Genomic DNA, 14,812 nt, shown 5'->3' with positions numbered 1-14,812 from the left:
AGGTTTCCTATAGAACCTGAGTCAGCCTTTAGAATACCGATTTTGACAACACACCAGGGTGGGAATTACACAATTTTAGGGGCAAGACCATTTGGCCTTATGCCAGGGCACCAAGGCAATTGAGTAAAATGTATAGACTTGTAACCTATGCTATGAATAAACTTCATGACTTCATACAATTAAACAAAAAAAATTACACAAAATACAATACGATTATACAACTATTACCTATAAAATAAAATGTATAATCAAAATGTGTTCATACTAAGGGCATTTCGCTCTCAAAATAATTTTTTTTTTGCTAATATTCTCTCCATTTCAGTGGAAATACATGAGATCTGACATTAACTAGTCCTTGTCGGCCAGCCAACTTGGGCTTATTATGTTTTCTAGACATCATGATTTCCCCAAAACTGAATAAATACCACACATAGCAACACAAAACTGCTTTGCTAGCTCAATTATGTTGTGACTAGAATATCCACTGGAAAAAAATATTTTTTTCATGGACTGATAGTCCATCACCTTTTCAGGCCGTTATCAATTTACCTCTGAAGTAAAGACGACAGTTTTCACAGATGTGTTGATTTATTAAATGTTTGTTTCAATGTACAGACGCAAACAAATTGACAAATTAATTAAATCAATGGCCAAGGAAACTCATAAAGACTAAATAAATTAATAATGATTAAAAGGCTAATTAATAACTGATAACATTAACACATTAATAACAAGAACAAAGTTACAGCCTGCACATCTCTGTGGAAAATCTTACAGGTACTGCCCATGGTGCTGAATCTGACTCAGCAGGTACTGTCCGTGGTGCTGAATCTGCAGCCGCAGGTACTGCCCATTGTGCTGAATCTGCCTCAGCAGGTACTGTCCATGGTGCTGAATCTGCCTCAGCAGGTACTGTCCATGGTGCTGAATCCGCTTCAGCAGGTACTGTCCGTGGTGCTGAATCTGCCTCAGCAGGTACTGCCCATTGTGCTGAATCTGCCTCAGCAGGTACTGTCCGTGGTGCTGAATCTGCCATAGCAGGCACTGTCCACGGCGCTGTGTCCGCTTCAGTGGGTACTGTCCGTGGTGCTGAATCTGCCTCAGCAGGTACTGTCCGTGGTGCTGAATCTGCCTCAGCAGGTACTGTCCGTGGTGCTGACTCTGCTGAGGCATTTCATTCTCTTTATTATAGAAATTAAAGCTCCATAAAATTGACAGAGGATCTTGTTTAGCTCTTATTTCCTTACAGCTGAGAAATCAGCTGTTTCATTATGGTTCATTATGCAGGCTAACAAAGTTGACAGCGGCTTTTGATGCGGGTTTCAGTTAAACGTTTCGTGTTGCCATGGAGTAATATTTTCAGTGATAAGGTATTTTTCATTTGAGCACAGCTAGCCGTGCTGTCATGCTCATTTGAACACATTCTAGACGTCTGATTGACCAATCAGATTGCTCGTTCGGATCTACGTGTTGTGTAATGGTTACGCGCACATGCAAAACATTGCTTTGCTTCAAAGTCACCAACATGAGCAGAAATTCAATTAATTTGGGGTCGGGATTCACTTTTTTTCCCCTCCGGATTTTCTTGCATCCATGATAACCTTGAGAGATTGACTGCTTGGGCCACACCGGCCAAATTGGCCGTGAGGGGTACAATTATTTTCAGGGCACTACGGCCAGAGCGAGGGGCAACAACGGCCACGGCCATTGTAGCCGTGGTATAATTCCCACCCTGGTACACACAACAACCCGACATTTTGATGCTGTCGACGGTATTATTTGTGATTGGCCCGACCATATGTCACTCAGAAAACAGTCAGCCAATCAGTGGAGAGATGCTGATTCTCTCTTCTGATTGGCTAAATGAACTGTGCTGCCAGAGCTCCGGGATACAGGTGAGAGAGAGGGGCTGTGAAACTATATTTAGCAGACCACAGGTACTCAAAACCACAAATACATCAACAGGTAAAATAAAACTCTGGAAAAGTGTACAGCATGGGGCCTTTAAGTTAAACCATCAGTCTGGTGTCGTGATGTCATCGATCTGGGTGACTTTATGTGTGTGTTATATGTGTGTATTCTGTATTTACACATTTTTGCTGTGTGTGCAGGCACTCCGGTGTTATTTGTGGTTCCTTGGATTATCGTACGTTACCTGTATGAAAACACAAGGTCAGTCATTTTCACTCTTTCAAACTAGTAGCGTTTTTGTTGTTTGTTTTTTTTCTGTGCCGTGCAGCCAAAGTGGCCAACCAGCATGAAATCAGCATAAATGGAGATCATTCTATTAAAACATGAGCCTGCAAACATGTCCCATTCAAATCTCTTTTCAGTGAGTGTCTATCAGACATTAGATATTATCAGACATCTTCACAAGAATACTCCAAATCAGGACACTGTGCACTGCATCAGCTTTTACTTTCCACATTGAGATGCAAAGCAAACATAAGTGAAACTAAGGGTGTTTTCACACATACAGTGTTTAGGTCGACCTAACTGTCTAGGCCAGCCTAATTGGTGCGGTGCGGGTAGTGTGAACACAACTAGCCGCACCCGAGGTCGACCTAAACAGCCGTACCGAGGTCGGTCCAAGCCTGGTGTACTCCACAAGTTTGGGCTACTAGGCTGGGCTGGGGTAGAGGACAACATTGTTACCGTATTTAATCGCCCAGCCGCAAATAGCCGCCTGGTTCTTATAAACGCCTGGGGTCTGCACCCATTTTGCGTATTAAATGCCCACCCGCCAGGGCGATTATTTGCATTATATTGAGGTAAACCCAAAATAAGGTGATTCACCTTATTTTTGCCGAAGTAAACAGTTAGCCACACAATAACTGTGCGGCACTTCCGTTTTCTGTCAAAATAAGAGCTATATAACGTTAGAAAAAAGGGTCTACCGTAATCTTAATTCGACCGATTAACTCTTATTTTGACAGAAAACGGAAGTGTCGGAGGGAACGACTCGCAGCGCGAGCGGTTTGCACTGTTTGTATGTACAGATATGTTTACCTCACGCCTTACAGTACTTTCTGCCTATGTTGCCGCCCTAGGCGAAATTACTGGCTTGCGCCCTTTCATGTTACTACTTCAACCCCCCCGCCCCCGCGGCACCAGTCGGCCGCGGCACCGGGGCACCATCAGTCGGCATCAGGCGAGCCGGCCGCTCACCTGTCAGATCCGGCAGACCTGACCGGGTGGGCGCTGTACCGGCCGGTGCCGCGGCCGGCCCGCCTGATGCCGACTGATGGTGCCGCAGCATGTGCGGGTCAATAATCTAGAAAACTGGCGATTTTTTTTTCTCGTGCGCCCCCAAGTAGATTGCGCCATGGGCGGTTGCCCACACTGCCGTTGCTGGCGTTGCTGTTGAGTCTCCATCGTTCACGTGTGTTCTGTTTACATCTTGAGGCTTCATTTCAACCTTCTTTTCCTTCTTTTCATGGATACTTGACGCTCCATTCTGTAGAGCGGTGGACTTGGTGCAGCGATAAAAAGCATATGTGAAACCGAGCCGCTCCAGTTGAAAATTGATACATTGTATATTGGGTCGACCCAAATATGTGTGAAAACACCCTAAAATTAGATTGAAAGCAAACAGTTCAAAGTTTTCCTTTATCCCCACATGCCATGATCTCGCTAAACTGTAACTCATAAATCATCTGTCTCTTGTACCCATTTCTTTGGTCATGTAATTTTCTGCACTTTTCCTTGTTCATTCTGATGTGTGTTGTATTTTCTGTAGTTTTAGCTCACAGCATTGTGTATGTTCTTTATGAACACTGCAAAAAGTCACTGGATTTTCTTCACCAACCATAAAATCTTGCTTTGGATGAAGTTGATCGAAATGCTTGCATAACATAAGGAATAGAAAATGTCTTTCTTTTTTTTTTTTTTCCTTTTTGGTATCACTTTACAATAAGAGTACAACAATTAACGTTAGTTAATGTTAGTTAATGTTAGTTAATGCCGTAATGGTTAATTAACTGTTAGTTAATGATTATTATGGCATTTAGTAATGTTAATAATATCTACAATAACTCTTAAATAACATATAAATTAATACCTTAGCATGAACAGCTTTAGTAAATGATTCTGACACATTAGTTAACGGTTAGTTAACTGTTATTTAATGTTTATTACCTGTTACTTAATGTTTATTACGGCATTAACTAACATTAATTGTTGTACTCTTATTGTAAAGTGATACCAAAAAAAAAAAAAAATTTCTATTCCTTATGTTAAGTGTTACTTTTTTTTTTTTTTTTTTTAGTAAATAGCACTTATTATGATTTTGTAAAACTGACAACCAGCGTTTCACAGTTTCTTTTCTTTTTCTTTTTTTAAATTATGTTGTGCTGATTGCTTTGCTGCACAATAAATTTTCCATTACAGATATTGCAGCCTTGAAAAAAGACTCAGTGGTTAGAGGTTTGCATGTTTTTGTTTATAGGTGCTGGGAGATAAATGAGAACATGGCTCATTGGTGGATAATCCGCACTCCCATCCTGCTGGCCATTCTGGTAACATATAAGCACTGGCACACACACACACACACACACACACACACACACACACACACACACACAGGTTGATGATCAATACCAGGAGATTCTAATGAATCTGCTCACTGATTATTTGCTAATGGCACAGACATCAGCAGGACGCGGGTGATGTGCAGAGCCAGCAGGCGATGTGCAGATCCAGCGGGTGATGTGCAGAGCCAGCGGGCGATGTGCAGATCCAGCGGGCGATGTGCAGAGCCTGCGGGCGATGTGCAGAGCCTGCGGGCGATGTGCAGAGCCAGCGGGCGATGTGCAGAGCCTGCGGGCGATGTGCAGAGCCAGCGGGCGATGTGCAGAGCCAGCGGGCGATGTGCAGAGCCAGCAGGCGATGTGCACACAGCACTCTGCTCACCTCGGCTGAGATGCTGTGCACGTGTGCAGTCAACATGTTGTGCTGACTCAGCTGTGCGTCACATCGTTTCCGTCATGCTTCCTACAAGCCGTCATGCCTCTCAGCATCTCCTCAGGAAGCGCCGCACGTCCACGGCTGAGAATCTGAAGGCTTCCATACTCAGAAATGCCACTCATGCCTCCAATAGATGTGGCTGACGCACACAAACAAGACACACACCCACAGACACGTGCATGGAACAAGGCAGGGCATTTCTGTGGCTGTTTGACTTGCATGAGTCTGGGGTTAAAATTAATGTCTGACTCATCATTGCTTGTGTTTACATGGTCTTTAGTATGCCGGTTTTGAGGCTTATCCCGGCTTTGAGCATATCCGGGATATGATGTTTACATGGAACGCAGAGAAACCCGGTTATTCATATCCCTGTATACATGATAAATACCAGTAACCCGTTTTCTGATCACTGCACTCTGTCTGCACAGGCTTGTCTTACATCTTTTACGTCTTTTGTTTACAACAGATTGAGCGGGAAGTGTGATTTTTTTTTATTATATTTATTATATTTAGAAGTAAGACGAACATGAGACCTCTGTGGCCTCTAGCAGGCTTAGCGTTAGTAAATACTCACGTCGCATTCCAGCTACGGCTCGTCCATTTCATCGTCACCAACTTTGACAGGTATTGGGCTGTCTCTGCCACCACGCAGTACAAGGCAACAGTGGATGAAAATGTGTAGATGTGACTGGTGGGACAGGATGGTTCTCATGGAGTTTACAGATTCAGAGTGGAGAGGAAACTTCAGAATGAGCAGGGTGTCCTCACTGTGGCGCCTGTGCACACGGTGGGCAGCCATCAGAGACCAGGATAAGGCGTAAACATGCTCCAGTATCCCGGCTTCTATTGGAGCACTCCAGGTGGCAAAACTGGGAAAAGGTCATAACCCGGTTTCTGAATTCGAGAGATGGTGTTTACATGCACAAACACAAAAACGGGATACTTAAAAAACCCAATCAAAACTGGGATACTAAAGACCTTGTAAACACAGTCACTGCCTCTGAACACCAAGGAGCTGCATCATCAAGATCCTTTTTGTAGCAAACACACCAGTGAGGAGGAGGCTGGCACCTTTTTACTGTAAACTGCTGGGTGGATCTTTGATATTTCTGCTGAACGGCACTGCACAACAGAGCTGCTTCTCTGTTTTAGAAGATAAACATCTTGCTGAAGTGAAAATAGCTGTGGAAGCCGCTCTCAGTTCTCAGCTAATAATAATAATTAGAAGAAGAAGAAGAAGAAGAAGACTGGTCTTGATGGTTGAGGTGCATTTTGGCCTGGCTCCTCTGATATACTATCTTAAAGTATTTTTGCAAAATTTGAACCAGTTTTGATGCTACAGACCCTTTTTAAATGTAGTCGCGCTGATTCTGTAGTTATTATGGCAGCCGACGGGAATCATAATAAGCAAATCCTCCTGGTTTTCAATGCAATTCATTTCAGTTCAAAGGAGCTGTATTGGCATGTGAAACAGACATTTAGATCGCCAAAGCAAGAGTGCAATAAAACCATACATACATACACAGTCCAGCCATATATTAGGTTTTGATTTAGCCTTGTTTGCTTATTCCTCATTACTTGACAATTGTGTCTAAATGGTCGTCAGTTCAGTGCAGTTATACATAAAAGTCTGAAGGAGAGATTGATGATGATGTTGACTGATCAGTGCAATACATTTTATTGCAGTCAAGGTATGACACAAGTAGAAACTTCAACTATAGTCATTAAGGTTTCTTTTTTTTTTTTTTTTTAACAGTTTTTCCCATGTAGTTATATCATTATGTAATAGACATAAAAATATTTAAGGAAAAAAAAAGAAAAAGGAAAAAACTGAATTAGAGAAAGAAAAAAATACATCAAATTAACAATTCCTGACCTGATTTAACTGAAAGTTAAATGTCATCTGCCTCTTTAGGAAATTATCAGCAGCCAAATTCAGGTAAATCTTTCATTGTGGCTGGATTTTTTCTTTTTCTTTTTCTTTTTTTTTTTTATCTCAACCAATATTTTGAGGTTTCAATATATTCTAAAAATGTAATTCCCCTTTAAATTTTTAAAGGTGGCATGGTGAGTTTTGGAACCTCCCAGCTTCTGTGACCTGTAGGCAAACTTTCCATTCCCTTGGTTCCACTCCATGAATTATGTGATATTGTCATTTCAGCTACCTTGCAAGCCCTGCTGTCATAATTTAGAGGCTTTCATTCCATTCCATTCCAAGTCCAGGGAGGGAACTGAATCACTCTGTTGGATATTTTGGCCAATTCTGCATCTGTACAGAATAACAGGATTAACAGTGATTATGGCTTGTAGATGATGCTGAGTATTGAAAGTAGAATCTTTTTTTTTCTCCCTGTATGTTTTACATGCGACCTGATCAACTGATTGATTGGTCCACTGATTCTGTGATTTTATGTCTTCAGGTGAATTTCTTCATCTTTATCCGCATCATACAAATCCTAATATCCAAGCTGAAGGCTCATAAGATGAGATACACTGACTACAAGTTCAGGTAAGACTTTATGGAAATAACAGCTACAGAAATAGTTTGTAATAATCCCTCCTTTAGCTCAGGAAGACGGGCTTTGCAAGACGATAGCTTAGCCAAAGAGTTCCAAGTCAGTGGCATTGTGTAGCTCAGGAACATAGGAGCTGCTGTGGGATCAGCAGAAAGTACTGCAGGATCAGGGCAGATGTAACACAGAGCCCGTGTCAGCCTTTTGATATCTTGTATGACTTGACACAGCCTTCTGCTGTTCAAGCTGAAGCTGTGCAGGGACAGAGAGCTGAAACGCACAGCTTCACGATGACTGAGACGACCGCTCGTGCACGGGCTCAACCCACGTGGGTTTTTAAAGGTTTATGCCAACATTTTTACACTGAAGCTGCTGATGTTCTGTTTCTTTAAATTTGACATTATTTATGGCAAACAAATCAAGTGGTCAGTGTTTCTTTGAGAATTTCTGCTTCTCCTGAGTCAAAGACTTAAGAGATTCGGCCCGCCGGCCAAATCAGGCCTATTAGCATGTCTCATCCCTGAGATGTTTTGGAATAAATAAAAAATCACTTGAAATAGTTGCATCCAATTATTAGCAACTATGTGTAATAAGAAAAAAAAAACAGGTTTCTATGATAAATTAATGATCAATTAATCAATGATGAATGATAAATTGAATGAATGGCAAACCTGTACGCCATATATATATATATATATATATATATATACAGTGGTGGAAAAAAGTTTTCGGACACCCCATGCATTTGTGAAATATTGCATTAAGAATCACTCTTAGGTCTTCAAGTGCAATTTCTTTTAGTACAGTCACAGCCAAAATACTAAACAAATCCTAAAAAAGCCATTAAAAACTTAAAATTGATTGGTTCCATAAAAATACATAAGAAATTTGGAGTATTGGGTCATTTTGGTACCAGTGATGAAGGTCGTTCTTTTTCTTAAAAGACATAATTTTTGTTGCCAAGCTTCGTGTCGATATAAAGCCAGCACATCTGAAAGTTCTTCAGTCACAAAAATGGCTAAAACAACCTAACGCAGGAAACACACCTGAAGATAAAGATTCTCAGCCAGGAAGGGTACAGCTGCTGCCAGATAGCCAGGAAGTGCAGATGCAGTCCTTCAGCAGTTGGATACACTCTGCAGAAATACAGACGAACCAACAGCTTGGAAGACAAACCAAGATCTGGGCGTCCAAGGGTTTCTTCAGCAAGAAATGACCACATCCTGATCACATGTGCAGGCAAAACCGCCGAATGACATCACAGGAGCTTCAGCAGCAGTGGTCAAACCAAACTGGTGTCCAGTGTTCCACCTGCACTGTACGTGGCCGACTTTTAGATCATGGCTTAAGGTCCTACAAGGCTATCAAGAAGCCCCTGATCAATGAGAGACAGATGTTAGCCCGGCTTCGTCGGGCCCAGGCACACAAGAACTGGACTGAAATTTTAAGGGTGTCCGAAAGGGTGTCCAAAAACTTTTTTCCACCACTGTATATAAGTATATATATATATATATATATATATATACATATATTTAGAGAGAGAGAGAGAGAGAGAGAGAGAGAGAGAGAGAGAGATGCTGCATTTCTCCTCTGTGTTATGTAATTCTATATCATGTGTTATTTTCATGAGCCAACATGCAGTTTCTCATTGGTTGGTAGGTTTAAAACAGTAAGTGAGAAAGTAGCCTAAAATATCAAAGTGTCGACTTGAGTCATATTGGCTGTCATCAGTTTGTGAATGTGTGAATGTGTGAATGTGTGCCATACGCTGTAAGGCACTTTAAGGGGCCTGTAGATTGAAAGCACTGTAAAAACTACAGTCCTGTTACCTCTTAGCAGCTGTGTAAAAAGCCTCTGAAATGGGTCAGAGTCTCCAGGGTATCAGGGTGACAACCACCATACCTGTTCAGTGTTCAAGGGAAACTCTGGGATACATAGCACTTTTAAATGAATTAATGAATGATATAGCAAACAAGAACATTTAAACAAATTAATAAAATGTGGAAAGAAGTTAAATGTCCATTATAATCCATTCTATCACTTGATTGCTATCTAGATCACAGATGTAACTCTCCTTTTTGGATCAATAGGAAACTGCAGAAGAAGATGTATAGATGTAAATGGTATAGGTATATCTTTTTTTAATATTTTTATTGTAGGATTGCACAAAGTATTGATTCATTTTCCATTACACATCTTTCTTTTTAGACATTGTAGCGATCCCACAAAGTTTATGTATTTTGTGGTTAAAAAAAAAAAAAAAAACAGACAATGGTATAGGTATATCTTCACATATTCTCAATTTCTTATTTCTGAACATACTGTTGAAATATGATTGTAGGATTAATGCATGCATTTTTACATAACGCACATATTTTTATTGATTTCTATTGTACTTTTTTTAGTTTCTTATTTTTATTTCTACTTCTTATCATTTCATATATGCTTATATATTTTAACACCCCCCCCGCCCCCCCCTTCAGACAGAGCTTTCCCTTCTATTATTAAAAATAGAGATAATGTATTTCTACACAGTCAACTCTCCAGACAAACTGTGTTGATCAGATCTGTGTGATCATGCTGTGTGTGTGAGTGTGTGTCTGTGTGTGTGTGTGTGTGTGTGTGTGTGTGTCTGTGTGTGTGTGTGTGTGTGTTGCATGTGGCAAAAAGGGCAACAACACCTATTTTCATCAGTACTGCTTCTTAGTGTGGAAACTGGAAGCACAGTCGCAAAAATTACAATGAAATTTATTGAAATGAAATAAAAATTAAATTAAATTTTTAAAAATTATGAGTGGTCGCTGTTTTTTTTATGAATCTTTTGTATTTATGAACTTCTTGTCCTATGAACTTATGCTCACATCCTTACATGTGGTGTCTCTCTCTCTGTGTGTGTGTGTGTGTGTGTGTGTGTGTGTGTGACCCCGTCCCTCCAGACTGGCAAAATCCACCCTGACCCTGATTCCTCTGCTGGGGATCCATGAGGTCGTCTTTGCCATGATGACAGAGGAGCAGACGGAGGGCGTCCTCCGCACCGTTAACCTCTTCTTTCAGCTCTTCTTCAACTCTTTCCAGGTAGGGCAGGGTTTGGTAAAACGATGACAGAGGCTGGATGCCCGCCTGCCACGCAAACTGACAGATACTTCACTGAAACTTTATATCGCTGTGAATAAAAAAACATCCACCGAGTGGCATATCGATGTTAAAGAGTTTCCTCTCTCTCCACAGGGTTTACTTGTTGCCATCCTCTACTGTTTTGTCAATAAGGAGGTAAGCTCTGTGTGTGTCTGTGGGTGTGTGTGTGTGTGTGTGTGTGTGATTGTACACAGCTTATTTGCATTGTGAATCAGGCCCAGGAATTAGCAGGAGCACCGGGTAAAAAAAAAAAATGCCCGTCACAGAATTATGCACCTAGTAATGAACAAGTTGTTTTTGTTTCTTCTCAGCTCATTCATTCAAACTGGTAACACTTTACAGTAAGTTAGCCGATGAACAAATGAGTAACTAACTGCTAGTAAACCATTAGTTAACACACAGTTATTGAGTGACTCCTAATCAAATTTCACAGAGGAGCTTATCATGAGTTAATGGTTAGTAAACTGAGAAACGAGTGAGGAGGAACAACCAGGAACGACCTGATAACTGATGAATCACTAACAAGTACTTAATAATAATCATTATTAAGTACTTGTTATTAAGTTATTCAATTATAATAATAATTATTAAGAATAATCCCTAATGGCTGACCTGTAGATACTGATGAGTTACCAGAGAACAGACTGGGAGTGTGGAGAGTGTCCACCTTTTGAAGCCTGTTCTGATCATTAAAGAGCATGTGTTCAAGGGTTTTGGACAAAAGTGAAACTGGCCTGTAATTTTCAACCAGAAATGGGTTGAGTGTGGGTTTCTTTAGTAGCTGGGTGACATGGGGAACACACCCAGTGTGGGTGAGGAGCTGATGATGTGTGTGATTGCAGGGGTATGTGTGGGTGAAATGTCCTGCAGAAGGTTAGAGGGTATAGGGTCCAGCGGGCAGGTAGAAGGACAAGAGTCAAGCTTAAGTTTGGAGACTTGCTCCTCTGTGACAAGGGAAAAAGGGTTTACAAGCAGTTTGGGATGAAAGTGGGCTGATGCTCTCTGATGACACTGGTGAGCCATGTGCAAGGGGTGGTTTTACATCATGAGATGGCATGGTAGCTGAGACCTTGTTGGAGAGCTGAGTCGGTGTAAGGGACCAGAGGTTTTGTCTGAAGGAAGCTTTTTGTGCTGGAGCATGAGGACGTTCTGATAGGTTCACTGTGAATTGAATAAAGAAGTGGTCTGACAGAGGCAGGGGTGGGACAGTCAGATTTGCCGTGGATCAGTTTGGAGCCAAAAGATCGAGTGTATTGCCCACTTTATGTGTAGGAGAGGTGGAGGCCTGTATGAGCTCAAATGAGTATGGAAGTGAAAGGAAGTCAGTTGCTGGTGGTTTGTCAAGATGGATATTTTTGTTCCCCATAAAAATGATCGGGCTGCCGTCGTCAGGAATGGCTGAGAGCAGCATGTCTAGTTTGACTACAAAGTCCCCCAGTAGCCCTGGCGGCTGATATATGATTATCATAATCAAGTTCAGAATTGGTCATATTTGCCGTTCTCTTTCCTGCTTTCTCTCTCCTCTCCCCGTCCCCAACTCGCCTGTCTTTCTCAGGTGCAGGCAGAGATAAAGAAGAAGTGGCAGAGGTGGAGGCTGGGGTTGACCGCCCTGGATGACTTGAGAAACACTGGCAGCAACGTGCCACAGGTGGGCGCCACTGAGCAGCTGCTCATCAGAAAAAATACACATCTGTAACAAAGCAAAAGTGGTTGTAGGCTACTGTATTACACTCTGTACATTTCAAAGAGTCTGTGCTGGAAACACTTTCCTCTCCAGTGGCTTTATTCCAGAGGATTAACAGGATTAACCAGAGTATGAACCTCTGATAAAGTATTTTGCTGCACATTGTGCAAGTGTTAAATGGAAAGATCCCTAATACAAATTAAACTAATGAGATTGTATAAATAATTATGTTTATACACACTTTGCTTTGACTGTGTTGTTATATCCTTTTCAAGTGCTTATATATCAGGGAAATTTTCAGTAAGCACATTGTATTATTGTGTATTTACTGTACTAGACTAGACTTCTCAATTTTGACGGTGATTTGATTAATTTGTAGGTAGATGAGCAGATTGTGGTGAAAGAGGGACTCAGATATCCTTAACATATAATCTTTACATATAATTAAAAAATTTTATACTCCAAAATGAATAAATTGGAAAGTGAGATGTAATCATAGAGGAAACATGTACCATGTTGCCACTTATGCTACCGTGAAAGTTTTGAAGTTACAGCTTTTATGTCATTTGGGGGGGTGGGTGTTACTTTAGCAAATTAATAAATGGCTTCCAGTTACCTGATTCTTCCATTTAACTTCAAATCTCCATTATAAACATGATATTATGATAATATGATGGTAATATGTAAATGTTTCTCCAGGTGGGTACCAGCTTGCCGCTGTCCGCCCGGTGTCACCATGCATCTTCCTGCCTGCCACACAGCCACTGCCAGGACGAGAGCAGTGGGAACCTCTCCTCCACCTCGCCTCCGCCCTCTGCTTTCCCCCAGCCCGGCCTCGCCCACCACATCCACAGCTACCGTGGAGCGAGGCAGCTCAAGAACTACTGCTACATCTCGCCTCATCGACAGGACAGACCAACGGGCGGGAGCAGAGGAGGAAGGGGAAATGAAGAGGAGAAGTGTTCTGAGAGCTACTGCTGAGAATTTGAAAAAAAAAATGGCCTTGAATGTTGTTTTGGTGCCGTGTGATCTGGGATTGCACAAGAACTGCAAAACCAGTCAGGAAGTAGTGGCGAATAATGGCGTCTAAGGCACTTGCACTTACTGACTGGGAGGATGTATCATCCATCGCTGAGACTGTGGAACTATGAGAACGTGTGAACGTATGACCAGCAAACTTTTTTTTGAAGACACTCAAACAGTCTTGCACTGACGAGGCAGGGCCCATCTCAAGTGAAATCAGATTCCTTGGGACTGGAGCCACATCTGATACAGTGCCAATTATACATCATTTCGTAACTTCAAAGGCTGTTTATTTACACAGCTCCATTCACTGCTGCACAGCTCGTTTTTTTTGTGGCACATTTGTCGAGCAGCAGGGTGACATATGAAGGGTGACAGCGCTTCAACTGGAGGACCTGGCTTTAAGTCTTTGAATTCATGAGCATCAAACGTGCTGAAGTGTCCTTGAGCAAGATAATGAATCCCTACATGTCCCAATGTGCTGCTCTGTAAATGAACATGACCTCTGACCTTGCTGTGCAAGAGAGTGAGAGAGAATTTCCCAGTGGGATCAAGGGATTTGAATTTTTGGGGCATTTTCACAGAAGAAGCAACAGACAAGATCAGGATAACCGTGTACAGCCTTGTCCTACCTGACATGAAATAAATCAATATGTTTGGTTTCTCCATTTTCTACCTCTAGTTGTTGAAAGATGAAAAAGAAAACATGTCAAACACAGTCTGTTGATTGGTTTTACTGTGCAGCAGGTTAAGATACAGTCATGTATGTGCAGTTTTACTCTTACTTTCTGAGAAAATCCAGATCTCACTCTAATGCACAACATAAACACAATAATCGCCCGATTTAGCGACTACCGTATTTCCCTAATCAATCGCCCGGCCGCAAATAGCCGCCTGGTTCTTATAAACGCCTGGGGTCTGCACCCATTTTGCGTATTAAACGCCCACCCGAATAACCGCCGGGGCGATTATTTGCATCATATTGAGGTAACCCAAAATAAGGCTATTCACCTTATTTTTGCAGAAGTAAACAGTTAGCCGCACAATAACTGTGCCGCACTTCCGTTTTCTGTCAAAATAAGAGAGCTAGCTAACGTTAGAAAAAAGGGTGTAGGGGAGAGTGGGGTAATTTGTGCCAAGGGGCAAGTAGTGCCACCCCTGTTATCTAGAAAACCATAGAAGAACTTGGTCATGTGACCACATATTTTTGAAGAGGCCCAGGAATTTACCCCAGTGTATTCTCTCTAATGGCACAATTTACCCCGCACCAGGGGCAAGTTGTGCCACAAAACCACTTTTTTTTTCGAAAGCTATATTTCTCAAACAGTTTATATAAGATCCAAAGTGATTGTTCCCAGGGATGCACAACATCGTAAACTATATGTGCATATTTTAGATGGAGGCATTACTGTAATCCCCTCGCTTTAAAGGCACTTTAAGTAAAAATTGGCACTACTTACCCCACTCTCCTCTACCGTAATCTTAAATGACC

The 14,812-nt window shown here is 41.7% G+C and overlaps 1 protein-coding gene across 1 annotated transcript in view; it reads left to right on the top strand.

Moving 5' to 3' along the window:
- gipr (gastric inhibitory polypeptide receptor) overlaps window positions 1-13,279 on the top strand; it is a 43,257-nt gene extending 29,978 nt beyond the window's left edge. Inside the window, exons 9-15 of the mRNA XM_030067100.1 lie at window positions 2,112-2,172; window positions 4,448-4,517; window positions 7,386-7,474; window positions 10,415-10,553; window positions 10,707-10,748; window positions 12,169-12,261; window positions 12,997-13,279. Coding sequence (XP_029922960.1) covers window positions 2,112-2,172; window positions 4,448-4,517; window positions 7,386-7,474; window positions 10,415-10,553; window positions 10,707-10,748; window positions 12,169-12,261; window positions 12,997-13,278 — 776 coding nt within the window. The 3' untranslated portion in view covers window position 13,279. The remainder of the gene's footprint in view (window positions 1-2,111; window positions 2,173-4,447; window positions 4,518-7,385; window positions 7,475-10,414; window positions 10,554-10,706; window positions 10,749-12,168; window positions 12,262-12,996) is intronic.
- The last annotated feature ends 1,533 nt before the right edge of the window (window positions 13,280-14,812 follow it).

Source organism: Myripristis murdjan, chromosome 13, assembly GCF_902150065.1.
Source record: "Myripristis murdjan chromosome 13, fMyrMur1.1, whole genome shotgun sequence".
Lineage (NCBI taxonomy): Eukaryota > Metazoa > Chordata > Actinopteri > Holocentriformes > Holocentridae > Myripristis > Myripristis murdjan.
This window is presented reverse-complemented; position numbering and strand designations above follow the sequence as displayed.